Below are 17,912 nucleotides of genomic sequence, written 5' to 3'. Positions count from 1 at the left end.
GTTTTTGAATTTGAGTGAACAATAAAATGTTAACAGTGTCGTTTATTAAGAAAATAGGTAAAATTCTATAAATGCAAGTTGTTGGTACAGGGGAATAGTAATGCATTATTACCATATTTGATACGATAAATAGAAGAAAGTTTCGTGAGTCTTCTGGAATAATACTTTAAGTATCCAATATATTGATAAAAGGAAGAATTTATATGTAATATACTTGTTTTAAAATTATTATGAATATATATAAATAACACATTTAATTTAATAAAATTTGAAAACTCTATATTTATTGAAAATTATTAAGAAATATTGGATCTAAGAAGTATTCTAATGAAAAGGAATTATAAATGAATTTCTTTTAACTATGTAATAAGATGAGTATATTTATGTATATATTGTATATGATAGTGAATTTTGAAAATAGTGAAATATAAGGGTAAGTATACTGAGATTTAAAATCATTGATTACAATGTGTTAATTACATAGTAGAATCAAAAGTATAATACAAAAAGATAAAAAAAAAAAAAAAAGAAAGTCTACATTTGTTGATACAAATGAATGTAGTGAATGAATATTTATATATTTTATTTAAAAAAGCCACTAATGAAAATATATTATTAGTTGAAACTTGCTCTTAAAAATTAAAAAGAGAAAGACCTTTGTACATTTTGAAAGAAAAATTCATGATTTAAGATAATTTAATTAATTTTATTTTATCACTTTTTTTAAACTTCAAATGTTAGTGTCTTTTAAACAATTATTCTTAAGAATAAAACATATATATATTTATATATATATATATCACTTGAAGATTTATTTTTACTAGCATAATTAAATGTAAATAGATTAATATACCAGTTAAAATATAACTGATTTACTTAGTATATTGAGAGATATATAGAATTATGTTAAAACAATTTTTTAAGATAATATATAAAAAAATGAAGAATGAAAATATTATATAATTGTTTTATGGGCAAAATTTTTTTTATTATTAAACGTATAAAATTATATGCACTTTCAAATTACTGTAAAAAATTTATAAGATAAAATTTTTATAGTCAATATTTTTTTCATAATTATCATATAATTTTGTATTTTTTGATTTAAAAAAGATGAATTGTCTCCTAGACCGCTACTTATTCAACAATTGGTAATAGTAATACTATAACTTGTGGTTGTAGTGGTACATAAGACATTGAAAAAATAGACATAATTATAGAAACTAAAATAAATACTATTGCTTTCAAAATTACTATGAACAAAAGTGAAGAAAGAATTTTATGTTTTTTTGTAAATTGTAAAAGTTGTTCAGCTATACCTGGATGTTTAACAGCATAGCGTTTCTTTTTTGAGCTCTTCGGGAATGTATCTATTTCAATTTGTGAGTTTACTGTTTTTGAACATTTTGGTACATTTTTATATTTTTCAGCACTATTATAATGTTTTAAGGGATGAGATTTTTTTTTTAAATTATGTTCATAATTGAATGCATCATGTTTTTGAATTTTTTTATGTTGCACTGAATGATTAAGTTTTTGTTCAGAAATATCACGTACAATTAATTCTTTAAATCGTTTTCGAAAAAGGTCATCATGCTCTAATCCTTTTAGTCTTTCTGCAAATGCATCATCACTTTCGTCTAATATATTAAATATTCTTTCTTTCAACTTTCCATATTTTTCTTCTGATATGTCTATTTCACTATTTAATGTTCTTCTAAATATTACGTTTGATTTATAAATTTGGCTACATTTGTTATTACATAATTCGCCACAAATGGATAACTGGAAATAAAGAAACAAAATCAGCATTAAAAAATAGAATATTTATATATTACTATAGTAATATTTACATTTCATATATAGACACAGAATAATATAAAAAAAAAACTGATCAAATATAATAATTATGATACTTCATTATAATATTTCCATGTCCATACTAAAACGGAAAATATAATAGATTTAGTAAAAAAGACGAATATAATTGAATTTTGCTTCATAATGAATTTCCTTAAAGTTGTTAAAAAATTTGCACTAATTATAGTCTACTATGTACATATTATTTTTTCAATAATAATTAGCAAATGGATTGTTTTATATCTTATTTTAATTATTTTCTATCTTGTCTAAATGAAAAACCTTTAAATTTTTTTTTAAAAAAGAAACATAATTGTAGTATCCTGTTAATAGACAAAAAATAATAAAATTATGAAACAAATATTTTAGCGACTTATTTTAAAATATTATTCTATCATATTATTCAAATAAAAAAAATTAAACAGGATTTATTCAGTATATACAAGGTAAAATTTTTTTAAAAATTATAATCCAACTTTCAAATAATTTATTTCAAAAAAAAAGATATATTTATGAAATACATATATAAAATAATGAATGATTTGAGGATTATAATGAGGAATAAAATTATAATAATAAAATATTTGACTAGTATATATGTAAGAAATATTTTGTTAACAAATACTATGTTTAATTTTGTTGCTATAAATTGTAAAATAAAAAATTTTTAGAAAATATCTACTAATTATCCAACTGTAATGTTTTTTTGAAATTACATATTATAAGAATCATTAGTGGAAAAGGAGAAGGAACATATTGATAATACTACCAAAATTATAATATACTTCATATATTTATATTATCTAAAGTATTAGATTTAGACATAATTTAATCTATAGGAATTAATAAAAACTAAGTTGACAAAATATATTTATTCAACTTATCCGTAGTTTTACTTTTATGTTATAGAAAATATAAGAAAATTTTATTTTTTACAATATTTTAACATTAATTTCTATTAATATATTGCCGTGGATGCATATTTATATGTTTGAATGTAGAAATTCCAATAGTGTAATGCAAAAAAAAATATTAAAACAATGTAATTTGAATATATATAATTTGCTTTATGAATATTTCAAAAATAAATATAGGATATGGGATATAATAAGAACAAAAAATAATATATAAAAGATTGTCTTTTGAAAATATACATTGGGGTTTTTAAAAGTTACTCTTATTTTATTAATATGTAATTTTAGAACTAATTTTTATAAAAATTTTTTTTTTTCTTTTTAGTAAGATTATTATATTTTGGTTAAAAATATACTTCAATTTTATTTTTATTTTTTTAATACAGTGATCCTTAGAAAAATAAATTGATTCATTCAAGTGAAATGTTGTTTAAATCTATTTCACCGAAATTTTTGTAGAATGAAATTTTGAGTAGATTAAAAAAAAAAAAAAAAAAAGGTTTTATACTGGTTTTATATGAAATATGCTATTAATTTATTTAATTTTTTTTTTGATTTTTTCATAAGAATTTTTTGTTATAATTCATAAAAAATTATATTTAAAGTTTGTATAAGTTCTTCTTTTAAAGTATGATTTTACAAAGTTATATTTCAAAAAATTCAATTATAAAAATACAGTTAACAAATTCTGAGTACGCTATTTCATGTAATTTCTTTCTAAAAACTTTTGAAATAAGATATAAAAAAAAATATTTCCTTTCTAATCTCTAACTTAATATTTTGTATACATTATTTAAATATAAATAAATATATATATATAAAGAATTGAAAAAGATACTAAAAGTTAAAGAAAACTGTGTATTTAATGTCAAATCACCAAATTTTTATTTGTAATGAAACATTTTTGTAAGAAAATATTGTTTGTATACGAATAAACAAAAAGAAAAAACGAATAATAGGGTTTATAGTTAATTTATTATTTTTACTCTGACTATTTTCCTTTATTTTATTAGATTATGTATTATGTATATTGTTGAATATACACTTAATTTTTTTTGAAAAAAGGAATATATTTCTCTGTTCTATGAATATATGTATATATTTTTTTATTTTATTTATACTGAAAAAAAAAACAAAAAAATATATGTTAAATTAGAAAATTGTATTCAAGCTTTCTAAAATTTGTACCTAAAAAATAAATATTAACTTTGATATAAGTATCTTTAAAATGTACAAAATGGAAATTATTTTTGCTTGTGTTATAAATTTAAATTCATTTTGGTATATTAATATTTTATAAGAAGTATCATTAAGTCAATTAATTTTTATTTTATTAAAAAGGAAAAAAAATATGTTACACTATTTTGTCCAAAAAAATATTTTTCCTTCGGTGGGGAAGAAATCTAATTTTATTTTTTAATTATATCAAGTTGAAATGGAAATATGGATTTTGTAGTACATCAAACAATAATTCGTTTCAAAAAAGAAAAAAAAAAAAATACAGAGATATAAAATTTAAATTTTAAAAATATTTTTTCACCTTAAAAAAAAATATATTTTAAAAAAATTTTTATGTTTTTTTTAAATACAGATGAAAACAATTTTTTTAGACAGATATAATGTTTTTTTTAAAAAATATATTATTATTAAAGTACTGAAATTCTTTTTGTATTAAGTAAATTTTTTTAGAATAATTTTATTAAAATTTCTTTAAATTCATAAAACAAAAATAAATTTGTAAAGAAATATTACAAAAATTATTTTTTTAGTTTTACTTTTCATTACTTTCATATTTAATTTATTATGTGTATACTATATACACATCGTTTAATAGATTTTTACGTCAAAATTGACAAAAATAAGTAAAAAATTATAAAAATCTAAATAGTTCCTTTTTATTAAATTGAAATATAAAGTATTAAGTACCTTCTTTCCTACTAAATTTAGAATTACTATGAAGATACAGCAGCGAAAAATAAAATTAAGTTCCTCCTTTTAAAAACTTTTGCATTTATCCTTTTGATGTGAACATTCCAAAGTTACAGGAATGTGGTATTATTACAATATTCCATAATATATGTTATATCATTTATTTATTTTTTTTTTATTTTTTCGTTGTTATAAGTTTTATTTTGGAAAACAAAATATATTACTATACTCATTATGCCCTTAATATGTACGTCTTTTTTCGAGAGCCCAATTAGTAAAACTCGGATGAAAGGTACAATATAAACATTTCATAATATTACATGGATAGTATATTATTAGTGAAATTATAAGGGAAAATGAAGCAAAAGTTGTAGAAGGAAATAAGATAAGAATGTAATATAGGAAAAATAAAAAACATCAGAAAATAATGAATAAAGTCAAAATTAGTTCAGTCAGACTATGAAGAGCAATTTGGAAGTAAATTAAAAATTAAATAAGGCATAGTTAAGTTAAAAACATAGGAAGAAAAGTTAATTTAAAGAAGAAAAAAAGGAAAAATCAAATTAAAACATACAGAAGAAAAGTGTAAATAAAAATAAAAACAATAATAAGGAGTATTATAAGCTGTAAAAGGAAATAAATTTATTACTAAAAAAATAAGTTCCACACATCAGAACCTTTTAAAATAAGCGGGAAATATGTTTTGAGAAATATATAATGGATGTAGTGTGTTATCAAGGCAAATATAATGAAATATGAATTTTCATAAAAGGATATATAATAAAATATAATTTTTATGTTACGTAAATTTGTTGATGCACTAATTTTAATTTCATTAGTAGGATTCTTTTATTTCACAACTGTAGCATATTAGGCTTTAATACTATGTTGCGAATGTATTTTCGTGTTCGCCTATCTTTTCATAAATACTTTAAAATACTCTTTGTCTACAGAAGGAATAGATTATCATAGTTATAACTAATATATTTTTTCCGTGAAACATTATTTATTATAAATTTTTTAAATATTAGTTTTATTTTTAGTGGCAGTATATATTGAAAAGATATTGTATTAATATGTTATATTAATAAAGCCACGTATATGTACTCCCTCATTATGACGTACAATAAGAAAAATAATATGTATTCATAAAATTTATCTAATTTTAGATGTTTTTTCCTTTCCCATTTCTTCCTTATAGCATTTTTTGAGGATAATTAAATATTTATATTTATATATATACATGTTTGAATATATATATTTAATAATATTATTCATTTGTACGTATACTTACTCAGGAACACGTTAAATATATCACGAAAATACGAATATAATTTATAGATAATTCTTTGGTTTTTCTGAATATGTATAATTATATTAAATTGATGTTGATATTTTTAAAAAATATAACATGCATGGAATAACACATGAAAATATATATGTTCCTAATAAAAATAACCAGCATAATAAGTTACATGATAATTTATAAATTATTCATTAAATGGAAGCTTACAAGTTTATGTAATTTTAATCACTATATATTCTTTATAATAGATTGTAATAATTATTAAAATATGTTATTATACTTTTTTATATGAACACAAATTTGTAATATTTGACAAAATATGAGACATCTAAATGAAAGGATCACTTAAAGGTATGGAGCAACGAATTTTTTTTAATATACATTTATCTACATATAACAGTATATATATTATATACATGTGAATACATAAAATAAAAAAATTATTGTTATATTTTTTGAAATTTTATAAGTAATATGCATTATAGAGTATATTAAAAGTTTAATGCTTTTTTCAATTTTTTATATTTAAATAATTTTTAGAAAAGTAATCTGCTTCCATAAATTAGTATCGATTTGTTATTGTACAACTAAAGGAATATATTTAATATATCATATTTTTATTATTATATGGGATTACTGTGTTAGACAAACTGCTTGTAATATAATGATTTCTCCTTTTACAAGTATATTTCATAAAACTTATAATTTATTATATTCACGTTAGTTGCATAGAAGTTGTAATTTTATACATAACCGGGGGTTGTATTTATTTATAAATATAAAAATATATACACATTGTTATATCATATGTAAAAATGCTGAAAAGAATTATAGTGCATTAAATAGTTTCCTATTTTTTACTATATGATTTCTTTATATATGATCTATTTGTATTTCTTAATGATGTCATTTTTTGTTTTAATTTATTTTATTTAAAATTATTTTTTATTGTAATTTTTTTTCTTTTTAAAATATCATAATTATTAAAAGTGTGTTTTTATAAAATTTACTTTTACATTTTTATTCTTTTTTTAATATTGGTATTTCCATAGAACATATAAATGTGCGTTATATTTTTAACAACGAAAAAAAAAAAATATATATATGTTCATATCTATATATATATATATATATATAAATAATTTAATTCTTAAATTTAATAAATTTTATTTTGGTGACAATATATAAAATGCATAATTATAAATTATGTAAAAATTATAAAGTGCAACTTATAATAAAATGATACGAATATAAAAAAGTATTAATTTTGATTGAACGTTTTAAAAAATACAAATTTTCCGGATAAATTGAATTTAAGAATAGAACTTTTAAAATATTTGCCTATAAAATTTGTATATATCGTAGGTATATGGCTCCTGTTAGCTTATAATTTTCACACAGTAAAAAAATGTGTAGTTTTTGATTTATTTTTCAATAATACCATTGTTAATATATTATATGTAATTTACATTTTTTAATTACAATATAATGTTTAAATAGTATAAGTAAAAATGCTATGTTTACTGATAAAAAAATCATGGAAAAAAATTAATAATAACATCCATAATGCTCGTTAATGTACCTATTCTCACCGCATATTTCTTTTTATCCGAATCATAAAATAAAATCTTCGTGTTCACGAAAAAATCCGTCTTATTTTATTTATTTTCTGAAAAGTAATGATAAAAAAATTATAGAATTTTTCTGTAAAACAATTAAAATAAATAAGTATACATATATATATATATATATTGAGAATTTAATAACGAATTTTGTTTTACCAAAAATTATTTTATCTCTTATAATTCATTCATCTTAAATAACTTCATTGGATATATTTACTAAAATGTTTTTAAAATTATTTTTTGTATTATACTTTATATTTGTAATTAATTTGAGCATTTTAGTACTTTTTTAAAAGAATGCAAAAATATAATATAACGAACGAAATAATGGCACCCATTTATCACCATTTTATGATTATAAAGTGAATTTTTTACATAAATATATTTCCACATTTAATAATTATAGCATGAATTAAAAAATGAACAGCTTTATATTAGTTAAAATTTACATATTTATCATTTTTATATGGATACCTTATTATTTGAACAATATGGAGTGATGATAAAATCCCAGAAATATTTTCCTGATAATATTTTGTTTCCTGTTATATATATATATATACTTATGAGATAACAGTATTAATGTGTAAATAAATATTTCACATTATAAAAAATAAAAACATTGAAGATAACACATTAGATTCACGAAAAGGTAGATTATTATCAGAAAATGAGACACAAACAAAAAATGTAGCTCTAAATTTTATCTTATTTGAAAATGTATATGATAATTCAGAAAATAAAGACGATAATGGTGAATAAGAATATGAATGGATAGGCAAATCTAAAAATGAAGATAATTCAAAAGTTGGAGTAAAAAAATTGGTCAAGGTTGACACATCTAACTTATAAAAACTTTTGCAAAGATAAATAATTTTTTTTATAAACTATAATATATGGGGATTTATTCCATTATATATATATACATGAAATATACCAAATTGAGCAGAAAAAAATTTTAAAACATTCAGCATTCAGGATTAACGCTTTAACATCTGTACTAAAGGGCATACTTTTTTTCTGGTCTTACATTCATTTTATACGTGCCTATTTATGTTTTACATTTTATTGCATTAAAAGATGTTATAATTGATGTTATTTATACACAAGCAGATACAATTGCATTCTAGCAATTTTAAGTTTTTTTATTGTCATTTATATTATCGTATAATTCTTAAAATACGTGAAAATGAAGTTAAAAACTAATTATAATTAATATAGTACTTTCAGAAATAATTTTTTTTCATGTATCTAATGAAGATTTGCAATATACTTGATAAAATTGTGTGCTTAAAATAATCACTTCTGATATACTTATGAATTTTATTATGCAACATAGATAATGTTTAAATATATATTGATATACATAAATAAAAAAATCTATATATAACAATTTTAACGGTTCGCACATTTATATATGCGTTTTCTTATTGTAATGTACTTTTTTGAGGAATTTAGTATTCTTACTTAACGTTTATATATATATATATATAATATATGTATTTTTTTTTTGTGATCCATAAGAATGTGAAGTTGATAATAAATTATATTCGCAATAAAAATATGTGCTTTATATATAAAAATTATGTGCACTTATTTCATATAAATTTGTATAATAATGATTATGTGCTCATTTAATTTAATATGTAAAATTATAATTTATATTTCATTCATTTAATAATGTAATTAATTTATATTTATATTAATCATGCTTTTTTTCGTTTTTTTCTTTTTTTTTATGGTTGTAAGTGGTTTTTTTAAGAAATTTTTAAATAAATTTAATGTTTTAGTTTTACTTTGAAATTAACTTTTCTTTCTTCATTTAAATGAATTAAATCCGTTTTTGTTTTTTTTTTTAACATTTTCTTTTTGGTCAAATGTAAACTTAAGAAATAATCGTTCCAAAAAGAATATTATGAGAAGTATACATTTCAAAAGTTATATCATATAAGTATATTTTTAATAGATTTTTTTGATTTTTTGCATAGTTTAAGTATGAAAGTATAAATACATACTAATATGGTTTTACTTTTAGAAATGAATCAGTAATAGGATATTATAATTTTCTGCATTCGTACAGTTTTATAACTAAATGAAGGGGTTAAAGCTAATTTGTCATTCTATTAATTTTAGTAATTTTTGGATATAAATATGTTTCATAAATAGTTTAAATTTTTGCATTTAAAAAATATATATAGAAAACAGATATTACTCTACATTTTTGTTTTTAACAGAGTTAAACAAATGCATTTTTGAATTAACATTAGAGTCTAATGTATTAGTTGCATGCATCATAAAAGAATTATTTATTTTAAGCTGAATTATACAGTAACCGCTAAGTAAAAATAAATAATTAATATTCAATGAAATTGAACTAATTAAATAATATGTATAAATAAATATTAAGGATAAATATATTTTTTCTATAACAACATTATATAGAGACATTTATTTTTTCTTTTTCACTATATTGAATTTTTGCTGTATCAACTTATCAGAGAAATAACAGGATCTTAAATATATAAAAAAATATAAAGAGATTATATTAATAGCTACAAGTTTTTTGAAAATTGTAACATTCTTCTTTTTAAGAACATAAGTGTATGTTAAAGAAAATCCATGTAGTATATATATAATTTCACGGAAACTTTATTAGGCTTAAATTAATACTAAAATATATAAAATATGTTAATTAACATATTAAATTATATTTTGTATAAAATGTTTAATTTTTTAAGAATAAATTGTGTCGTTTTGCATCCAGTTTATTTAATAGTTTTTCGTAGATTCCAATTCTAGTATTTTTAAAATTGCTCTTTTGTAAATTCTTAGTAAACCCAAATTTTAAGATTAAAACTGATTTTAGTTATTACTCAGTACTTATATATTAAATAGTTTTACTTATACGACAGCTTAAGCATTTTATTAGTTTTAAAAAAATTAATTTGGAGCTAGACAAATTAAGGTTAATATTATAAGAACTGTTCACAAAAAGTGGTCTACCACCCTAAAAACATTTTTAATATATGTTTTTTTAATATATTTTTGATGTTTATTTTTTCTAATATTTAATAATTACAGCTATAAAGAATTTGTCTGATAACTTTTTTTATTTTTTCGGAATACAAAACCTTCTCTTTTTGTAGTTTTATGTAATTATAGTATGTGTGTACGTATTTCATATGTATAAAAAATGAAGATATGAAAATACAATAATATAAATGCTTTGGTAAATATGGTATGCAAAAAGATTATTAATTAAAATAATCTTCATACAGTATTATTTAAAAAATACTAAAAATATATAATTTTATAAAATACGTACGACTAATCTAATCAATTGTGCATATTCTAAATTTAAAAGAATTCATTTATATGTGTATTTTTACTGTGTATTTATAACCCATTGCTTCCTTAATTTGGATACAAAAACATACAAAATACATAAATAAAATATTAGGTGTTCATATAAGATACTATTTGAAACAATCAAAATATTAATATGTCTTGTTCGTATTAAAATAATGAAAAGGATTTAGGAATAACATAAATCCTTATTACATTTATTCTTAACAATAATATCTATACGAGTAATATTTAAAATAGTAGGAGATATATATTTATAGAAGTAATAGTTTTAGAAATTCATTATTGTATACGAACCGTAAACAAAATTAGAAAATAATTATATATTCTTATATAGAATGATTAATGAACTGTTAATGATTATATAAATGTATTATATTAGGTGGTGTTCCGTATACTACTATAATTTATAAGACAATCACTCTTTATTTTCACTTTTTAAATAGTACTATAAAACATAATTTCCTCGATTCACTGGATTATGTATAATTATACATTAATTCAAAATTTTCGTTTATATAATACGTGAGATAATGTTAAAATAAAAAATATGAGGTATTATAAAATTTTTCTTATAAAAATTCTGGTGATTCAGATATAGTACGAACAAAAAAAAACTAAAAAAAAAAGCAAAAAAAATAAAAAAAAAAAATCAAAAAAAAAAAAAAAAAAAATCAAAAAAAAAAACAAAAAAAATCAAAAAAAAAACACAAAAAAAATCAAAAAAAAAAACACAAAAAAAACCCTAAAGAAAAAAACAAAAAATCACAAAAAAAAAAAAAAAAAAATCACAAAAAAAAAAAAACAAAAAATCACAAAAAAAAAAACAAAAAATCACAAAAAAAAACATGAAAAAATACAAAAAAAAACATGAAAAAATACAAATAAAAAAAAAAAAAAAAAAACAAAAACGAAAAGAGTGTAATAAATGCTTTCTAATGCACGTAATTTTTTTTTTTTTTAGCACGTACGAGGAACTTTTTTGATTGATTCTTGTGTTTGTTATATTGCTACATAAATTCCTAGTATTTTAAGACATTCTTCACGGATTAAAATTTAACGAAGTTCGAAATTAATATCAGTTGACAACAATTACAGTATCGGGGTTAATATATGTTGATATATATACATAAAATTTTAATTTGAAATATAATAGCTAACAGATTAATAACAATATTGTGCATATATTACTATCTTTAGGTTAATTCATAAAATTAGAATACATATAGAATACAAATATTATTGAAAATTAATGTAAATGTAATTTTATTTAGGGTTAATTTTTGGCTTTAATGTAATATTATTATATATATATTTATTTTTTGCAGTATTATTTACACTATTTCCGTTCCTGTTTAAATTTTAAGTTTTTTTGTCATTTTTATTATAAATTGTAAGATGGGCATTTTGACTATTTAATCATAATGGTCTGAATTACCTGTGAAAAAGTAACAATAAAAAAGTATATTTTAGAATAAATATATTAAAAAAAATATTTTATTTTGTGTTTATATTTCAGGTATTATATAAAAATACAGTTCAACCTCTGCATCAATTATGAGCTGTAATTTTTAATTTTATCTCCTCCACTTATGTCGATGACTTGATATGTAACCGTGAGTGATCGATAAATATGTCTCAAGTGGTATTTATTATAATGCATGTTATATATAAACATCACAATTTAAATATACACTCATTGTTGAAATGTATATTTAAAATTCATTTCTTTCTTAAGCATAAAATATTTTATTTAAAACTTTTTCATTTTTATTAATGAGATATATGCCATTCTACTCATATTTCAACAGTATTGTATGCTAGATAATTTATTTCAACGAATGGTATATATCTTCATCCATATGTTTAATTAATTTGTTTATATATTATTCAAATATGAATGTTCTTCAAATTCAAAAATTAACTCCTTAGGTTTATCATTTTTTTTCCTATGAATTTTCTATATTTCTCAACGTGCATATAAACATAAATATATATTTATATATTTTAGAATATGTTGCGATATAATTCCCTTTTTTCCAGTTAAATTTTTAAAGAGTTTATATGAAATTTAAAAGATTTGTCATAAATTATTAATAATTTTAGTTATACACAATGAATTTTAAATACAAAATAGATTATTTTAAATGGGGCCTCAAGTATGTACCTTTCATTGTTTAAAACATAATGTTGAATAAATATTCTACGTGATACTCGTTAAAAACGTTACTACATCTTTGTTCTTTTTACAGGAAGGTATTGTTTTTGAAGGAATGCTATTATTATATATTATTCCTTATAATTTAAAATAAGAAAGTATAAATTTCATTATATAATTTAAATATTATTAAAATTTGGATAATAAAAATTTTAATACTAATTTGTAATGATTATATATTATTTAAAATAATTTTTCTTTAATATGTTACAGGAGTTTTACACTTTGAGATGTGCATGCACGTTGCAATTATTTTTTTAGATTATATATTCATAATAATTATAACAAACTAGAATTTTTATATGTTCGTTATGATTGTTCATTTAGAACTATTCTATATATAATAATATAAAAACGCAAAAAAAAAAAATATAATATAATTATTATAGTACTTTATGAATATAGCATAATAAAAGAAATATTTAGTGTATTTATCTTTAAGTTTTAAGATAAATTATAACAATAAAAAATTAAAAAAATAAAAATGAAGTTTTTAGTTATACAAATAAAAAACATTAATATTTTTATCCCCTTCCAAATTCTACAATTCAGCTAAAAAGCCAAAATAAATTAAGAAAGAAGTAATAAACAAAAGTGAGAGGAGAAAAAAAGAAAAGAAGTTAATTTTATATTATTTAGAAATATTTTTTTTCGTAATAATAAGTAAAATATTATTTTTTAAATTTCATAAAAATTTTTATATTCTGTGTATAATAATACTGTAAAAAAACATAAATAGTTAATTTAGATTATAATTTTTATAAAATATAAAAATTTCGTACGTGAATAAAATTCTGAAGTTCAATTTTTTAAATATTATAATGTATAAAAAGAAAAAAGCCATATATCCTTTATATTTAGTTCATGGTATATCTTATAATTTGTGCAATAAACAAAAATTCGTTGTTTTATTTTTTTTTTTTTTTCCCCTTGTTCAAGTGCTATTATATACCATAGAAGGATTTATGTTAATAATATTTTTTTAAAAGATATATGTCCTCATAACCATATTCATTAATAAGGAAACACAAAACTTTTATGGCTACATTTCTAATAATATAATATGTTATACGTAACTCTTCAAGTCACATATATTTTTTTTTCTTTTATATATAAAATAAAAACTTCACGAAACAAGTCATTTTATTTTTTCTTTTGAAAAATATTAATAACAAAAATTTCAATTAGTTCTGTTACACTATTAACATATATATATAAATATATTCTGACAGCTATTAATAAAAATAGTTCTAGGAAAAATCATTTTAGTTAATGTTGCTTCTTTTATAAATAAAACTTTTCTGGAAATATTTAGAAAAACATTTTAAAAATTATCTTCTTTTATTTATACATTATATTTCCTTTTTATTTGAGGAATTTAATACTTTTTTAAAAAATAAAACAAAATAAAATAAAAATGCAAATAACTATACCCTTTTATCTCTACCCTTTGAAATATAATAAATTTTTTATCTACATGGAGATATCAAAACTTTAAATAATTCCAACATGAATGGAAAAATAAAATATTTTATTTTTTTTAAAACTTTTACCTTTATCCTTTTTATTTTTATATGTTCTCATTTAATCAATGAGGTTTAATGATAACATATCAGAAAATTTACTTTTTATTTTTTTTGCTGCTTCATATTATATATACAACACATATATGTATATGCATGTACCATATATATATACATATGCGAATATTTTCTTAATGAGTAAATAATTATAATATAATATAAATAATAAGAATATATTTTTTTCTTTATAGTGTATCTTTAATCAATCTTTAGACAATAAGGGCAGTGATGGTAGAAAATTATATGATAGAACTAAACGATTATTATTAGAAAAGGTGAAGAAAAAAAAAAAAGGAGGATCAAAAAAGAAATCACCTGCAGTTAAAAGTGATAATTCAGGACAAAAATCTAAAAAAGAAACTAAAGTTGTTAAGTCAGGAAAAAAGGATAAAAAAAATAAAGGTAATACGTCAGGGAATATATGCGTGTCCCTTATACCTAAACTTCTTCGTGGGATAAATAAATATTTTGAAAAACATGTAAATAAGGTATATGTTAGTATAAATGAGTACAAGACATGTACTGATTCTTCTAAAAAACGAACTATAATACATCAAGCTATAAAAAATGCCTTTTTAGCATTTGCTGTACCACTAGTACTTTTTGGAGTAGCAATTTTTTTTCTTATTATTGAGAATGTTCTTTCTATGGGATCGAGTTCTGGTGTTGCAGCAACAGCAGGTACTTTAAGTATTGTAAATGCTATTTATATGTTTAAAAAATACAGACAACGTTCAAAACAAGATAATGACTGTGGATTAGTATGTCAAATAGGATTAAAAGCTGATGAATTTTTAGGTGGTGTTGAAGGAGATGGAGAAGAAGATGAGGAAGAAGAGGAAGAAGAAGAAGATGAAGAAGGAGATAAAGAGGAAGAAGAAGGAGATGAAGAAGAAGAAGAAGTAGGAGATGAAGAAGAAGAAAAAGAAGGAGATGAAGAAGTTAAAAAGAAAGGAAAAAAAAAAGTAGGAAAAAAAGGAGTTAAAAAGAAAGGAAAAACAAAAGTGGAGGACGAAGATGAAGAAGAAGAAGAAACAAAGGAAGGAAAAAAAGAGGGTAAAAAAAAAGAAAAAGCAAAAGAAGAGGAGGAAGATGAAGAAGAAGTAACGAAGGAAGGAAAAAAAAAGGGTAAAAAAAAAGAAAAAGCAAAAGAAGAGGAGGAAGATGACGAAGAAACAAAGGAAGGAAAAAAAGAGGGTAAAAAAAAAGAAAAGGCAAAAGAAGAGGAGGACGATGAAGAAGAAGTAACGAAGGAAGGGAAAAAAAAGGGTAAAAAAAAAGATAAAGCAAAATTAGAGGAGGAAGATGAAGAAGAATTAACGAAGGAAAGAAAAAAAAGGGTAAAAAAAAAGTAAAAGCAAAAGAAGAGGAGGAAGATGAAGAAGAAGTAACGAAGGAAGGAAAAAAAAAGGGTAAAAAAAACGTAAAAGCAAAAGAAGAGGAGGAAGATGACGAAGAAGTAACGAAGAAAGGAAAAAAAAAGGGTAAAAAAAACGTAAAAGCAAAAGAAGAGGAGGAAGATGAAGAAGTAACAAAGGAAGGAAAAAAAAAAGGAGGTGAAAAAAAAGAAAAAGCAAAAGAAGAGGAAGATGAAGAAGTAACAAAGGAAGGAAAAAAAAAAGGAGGTGAAAAAAAAGAAAAAGCAAAAGAAGAGGAAGATGAAGAAGTAACAAAGGAAGGAAAAAAAAAAGGAGGTGAAAAAAAAGAAAAAGCAAAAGAAGAGGAAGATGAAGAAGTAACAAAGGAAGAAAAAAAAAAAGGAGCAAAACAAGAAGATAAATCAAAAGTAGAAAAAGTAAGCGAAGAAGCATGGAAAGGAGATAAAGAAGAGGCAAAAAGAAATCAAAATGCAGATATAGAAGCAGAAGCAAGAAAAGTAGAATAAAAAGAACACATAATTGTTGAATTATAATTATAATGAATGCGTCTCTCCTTAGAAAAATGTTTTTTATGTAACTAAGTTCAATTCTATGTCTAATGAAATTATATCATTAGAAAAATCCCTTGTTTTATACAAATAAATTTAATTATAAAATTTAGAAAATATATATATATATTGATTCACAATTGTGAAAAAAAATGTGTAATATTCATAACATTTCACATGTTTGTATATTTTCTTATGTATTATAATAAATTCATTTGAAGTATTTTAACGTGACATATCCATATATATATATATATATATATATATGAATTCTTGGTGTTTTTAAAAAATGCAAAATTGATTATGTTCAATATTTAGAACAAAAATATGTTCTTTATTTGATAATATTATGTTTGTATATGTTTAATGTAAATTTTCACAGTAATAAATATGAGATCATTTAATTGAAAATATAAAATCTCAATTAATACAATTTCATTGATCTAGTGAAGTAATTTATATTTTTAACAGTAATAATTTTTTTTTGTTTTATTTTTTTATGGCTGTAATTATTTGATGAATTTGTTAAAAAAAATTATATATTTGTTTTAATTTAAAATTATCATGTTGTACATTTAATAAAAATAAAATCTATGTTTTTTTTTTTTTTTTTCATATGAATTTTTTAAGAATAAATTTAACAAATAATCTATGTAAAAAAATTATTATGAAAAATATAATATATTTCAAATCATATTTCATATAAAAACATTTTTATTAATAGATTTTTAGAATTTTTACATAAGTACGATATAATCAACATATACCATGATTATTTTATTTATAAAATAAAATAATTAAATGTACATGATGAAATTTATAATTAATGTAGTTAATATTTAAATGACCTTGAATTCAATGTTATAATTTTTTTTTTTTTTAATTTTAATAATTGTTGGATATAAATTTGTTTTTCAAACATTATTTAGATAACTACAATAAAAAAAATGATGATAAAGAGATAATGTACTTTTTCATTTTTAACAATATTAGGGGAATTTATTTTTGAACGTGAGTTAATTGATATTGACAGTTAAACAACAATTACTCATGTTGTCCAGGGGTAAATAGTTAATACTCAATTGAATAACATATATATGATAAAAATCATTTACAAATTTAATAAAATATACATAATTTCAAAGTATTAATGTATTTGTTTCCATAACAGTGTTACATAGAAA

The 17,912-nt window shown here is 20.0% G+C and overlaps 2 protein-coding genes across 2 annotated transcripts; one reads left to right on the top strand and one right to left on the bottom strand.

The window, feature by feature from the left end:
• Positions 1–1,137: 1,137 nt before the first annotated feature.
• Positions 1,138–2,003, bottom strand: PmUG01_04012200 (Plasmodium exported protein, unknown function; the record flags this gene model as incomplete). Its single annotated transcript, XM_029003114.1, has 2 exons — positions 1,138–1,785; positions 1,917–2,003. 2 exons carry the CDS (start codon positions 2,001–2,003, stop codon positions 1,138–1,140), a joined length of 735 nt encoding a protein of 244 aa, XP_028859580.1.
• A 12,724-nt stretch (positions 2,004–14,727) lies between these two features.
• Positions 14,728–16,686, top strand: PmUG01_04012100 (Plasmodium exported protein, unknown function; the record flags this gene model as incomplete). The annotated part of the gene is made up of 3 exons (XM_029003113.1): positions 14,728–14,814; positions 14,993–16,070; positions 16,127–16,686. The coding sequence occupies 3 exons, from the start codon at positions 14,728–14,730 to the stop codon at positions 16,684–16,686; spliced, it is 1,725 nt and encodes a 574-aa protein (XP_028859579.1).
• Positions 16,687–17,912: the final 1,226 nt, after the last annotated feature.

Source organism: Plasmodium malariae (assembly GCF_900090045.1).
Source record: "Plasmodium malariae genome assembly, chromosome: 4".
NCBI lineage: Eukaryota > Apicomplexa > Aconoidasida > Haemosporida > Plasmodiidae > Plasmodium > Plasmodium malariae.
The sequence above is the reverse complement of the archived record's forward strand: the minus strand, read 5'-3'. Positions and strand labels throughout refer to the sequence as shown.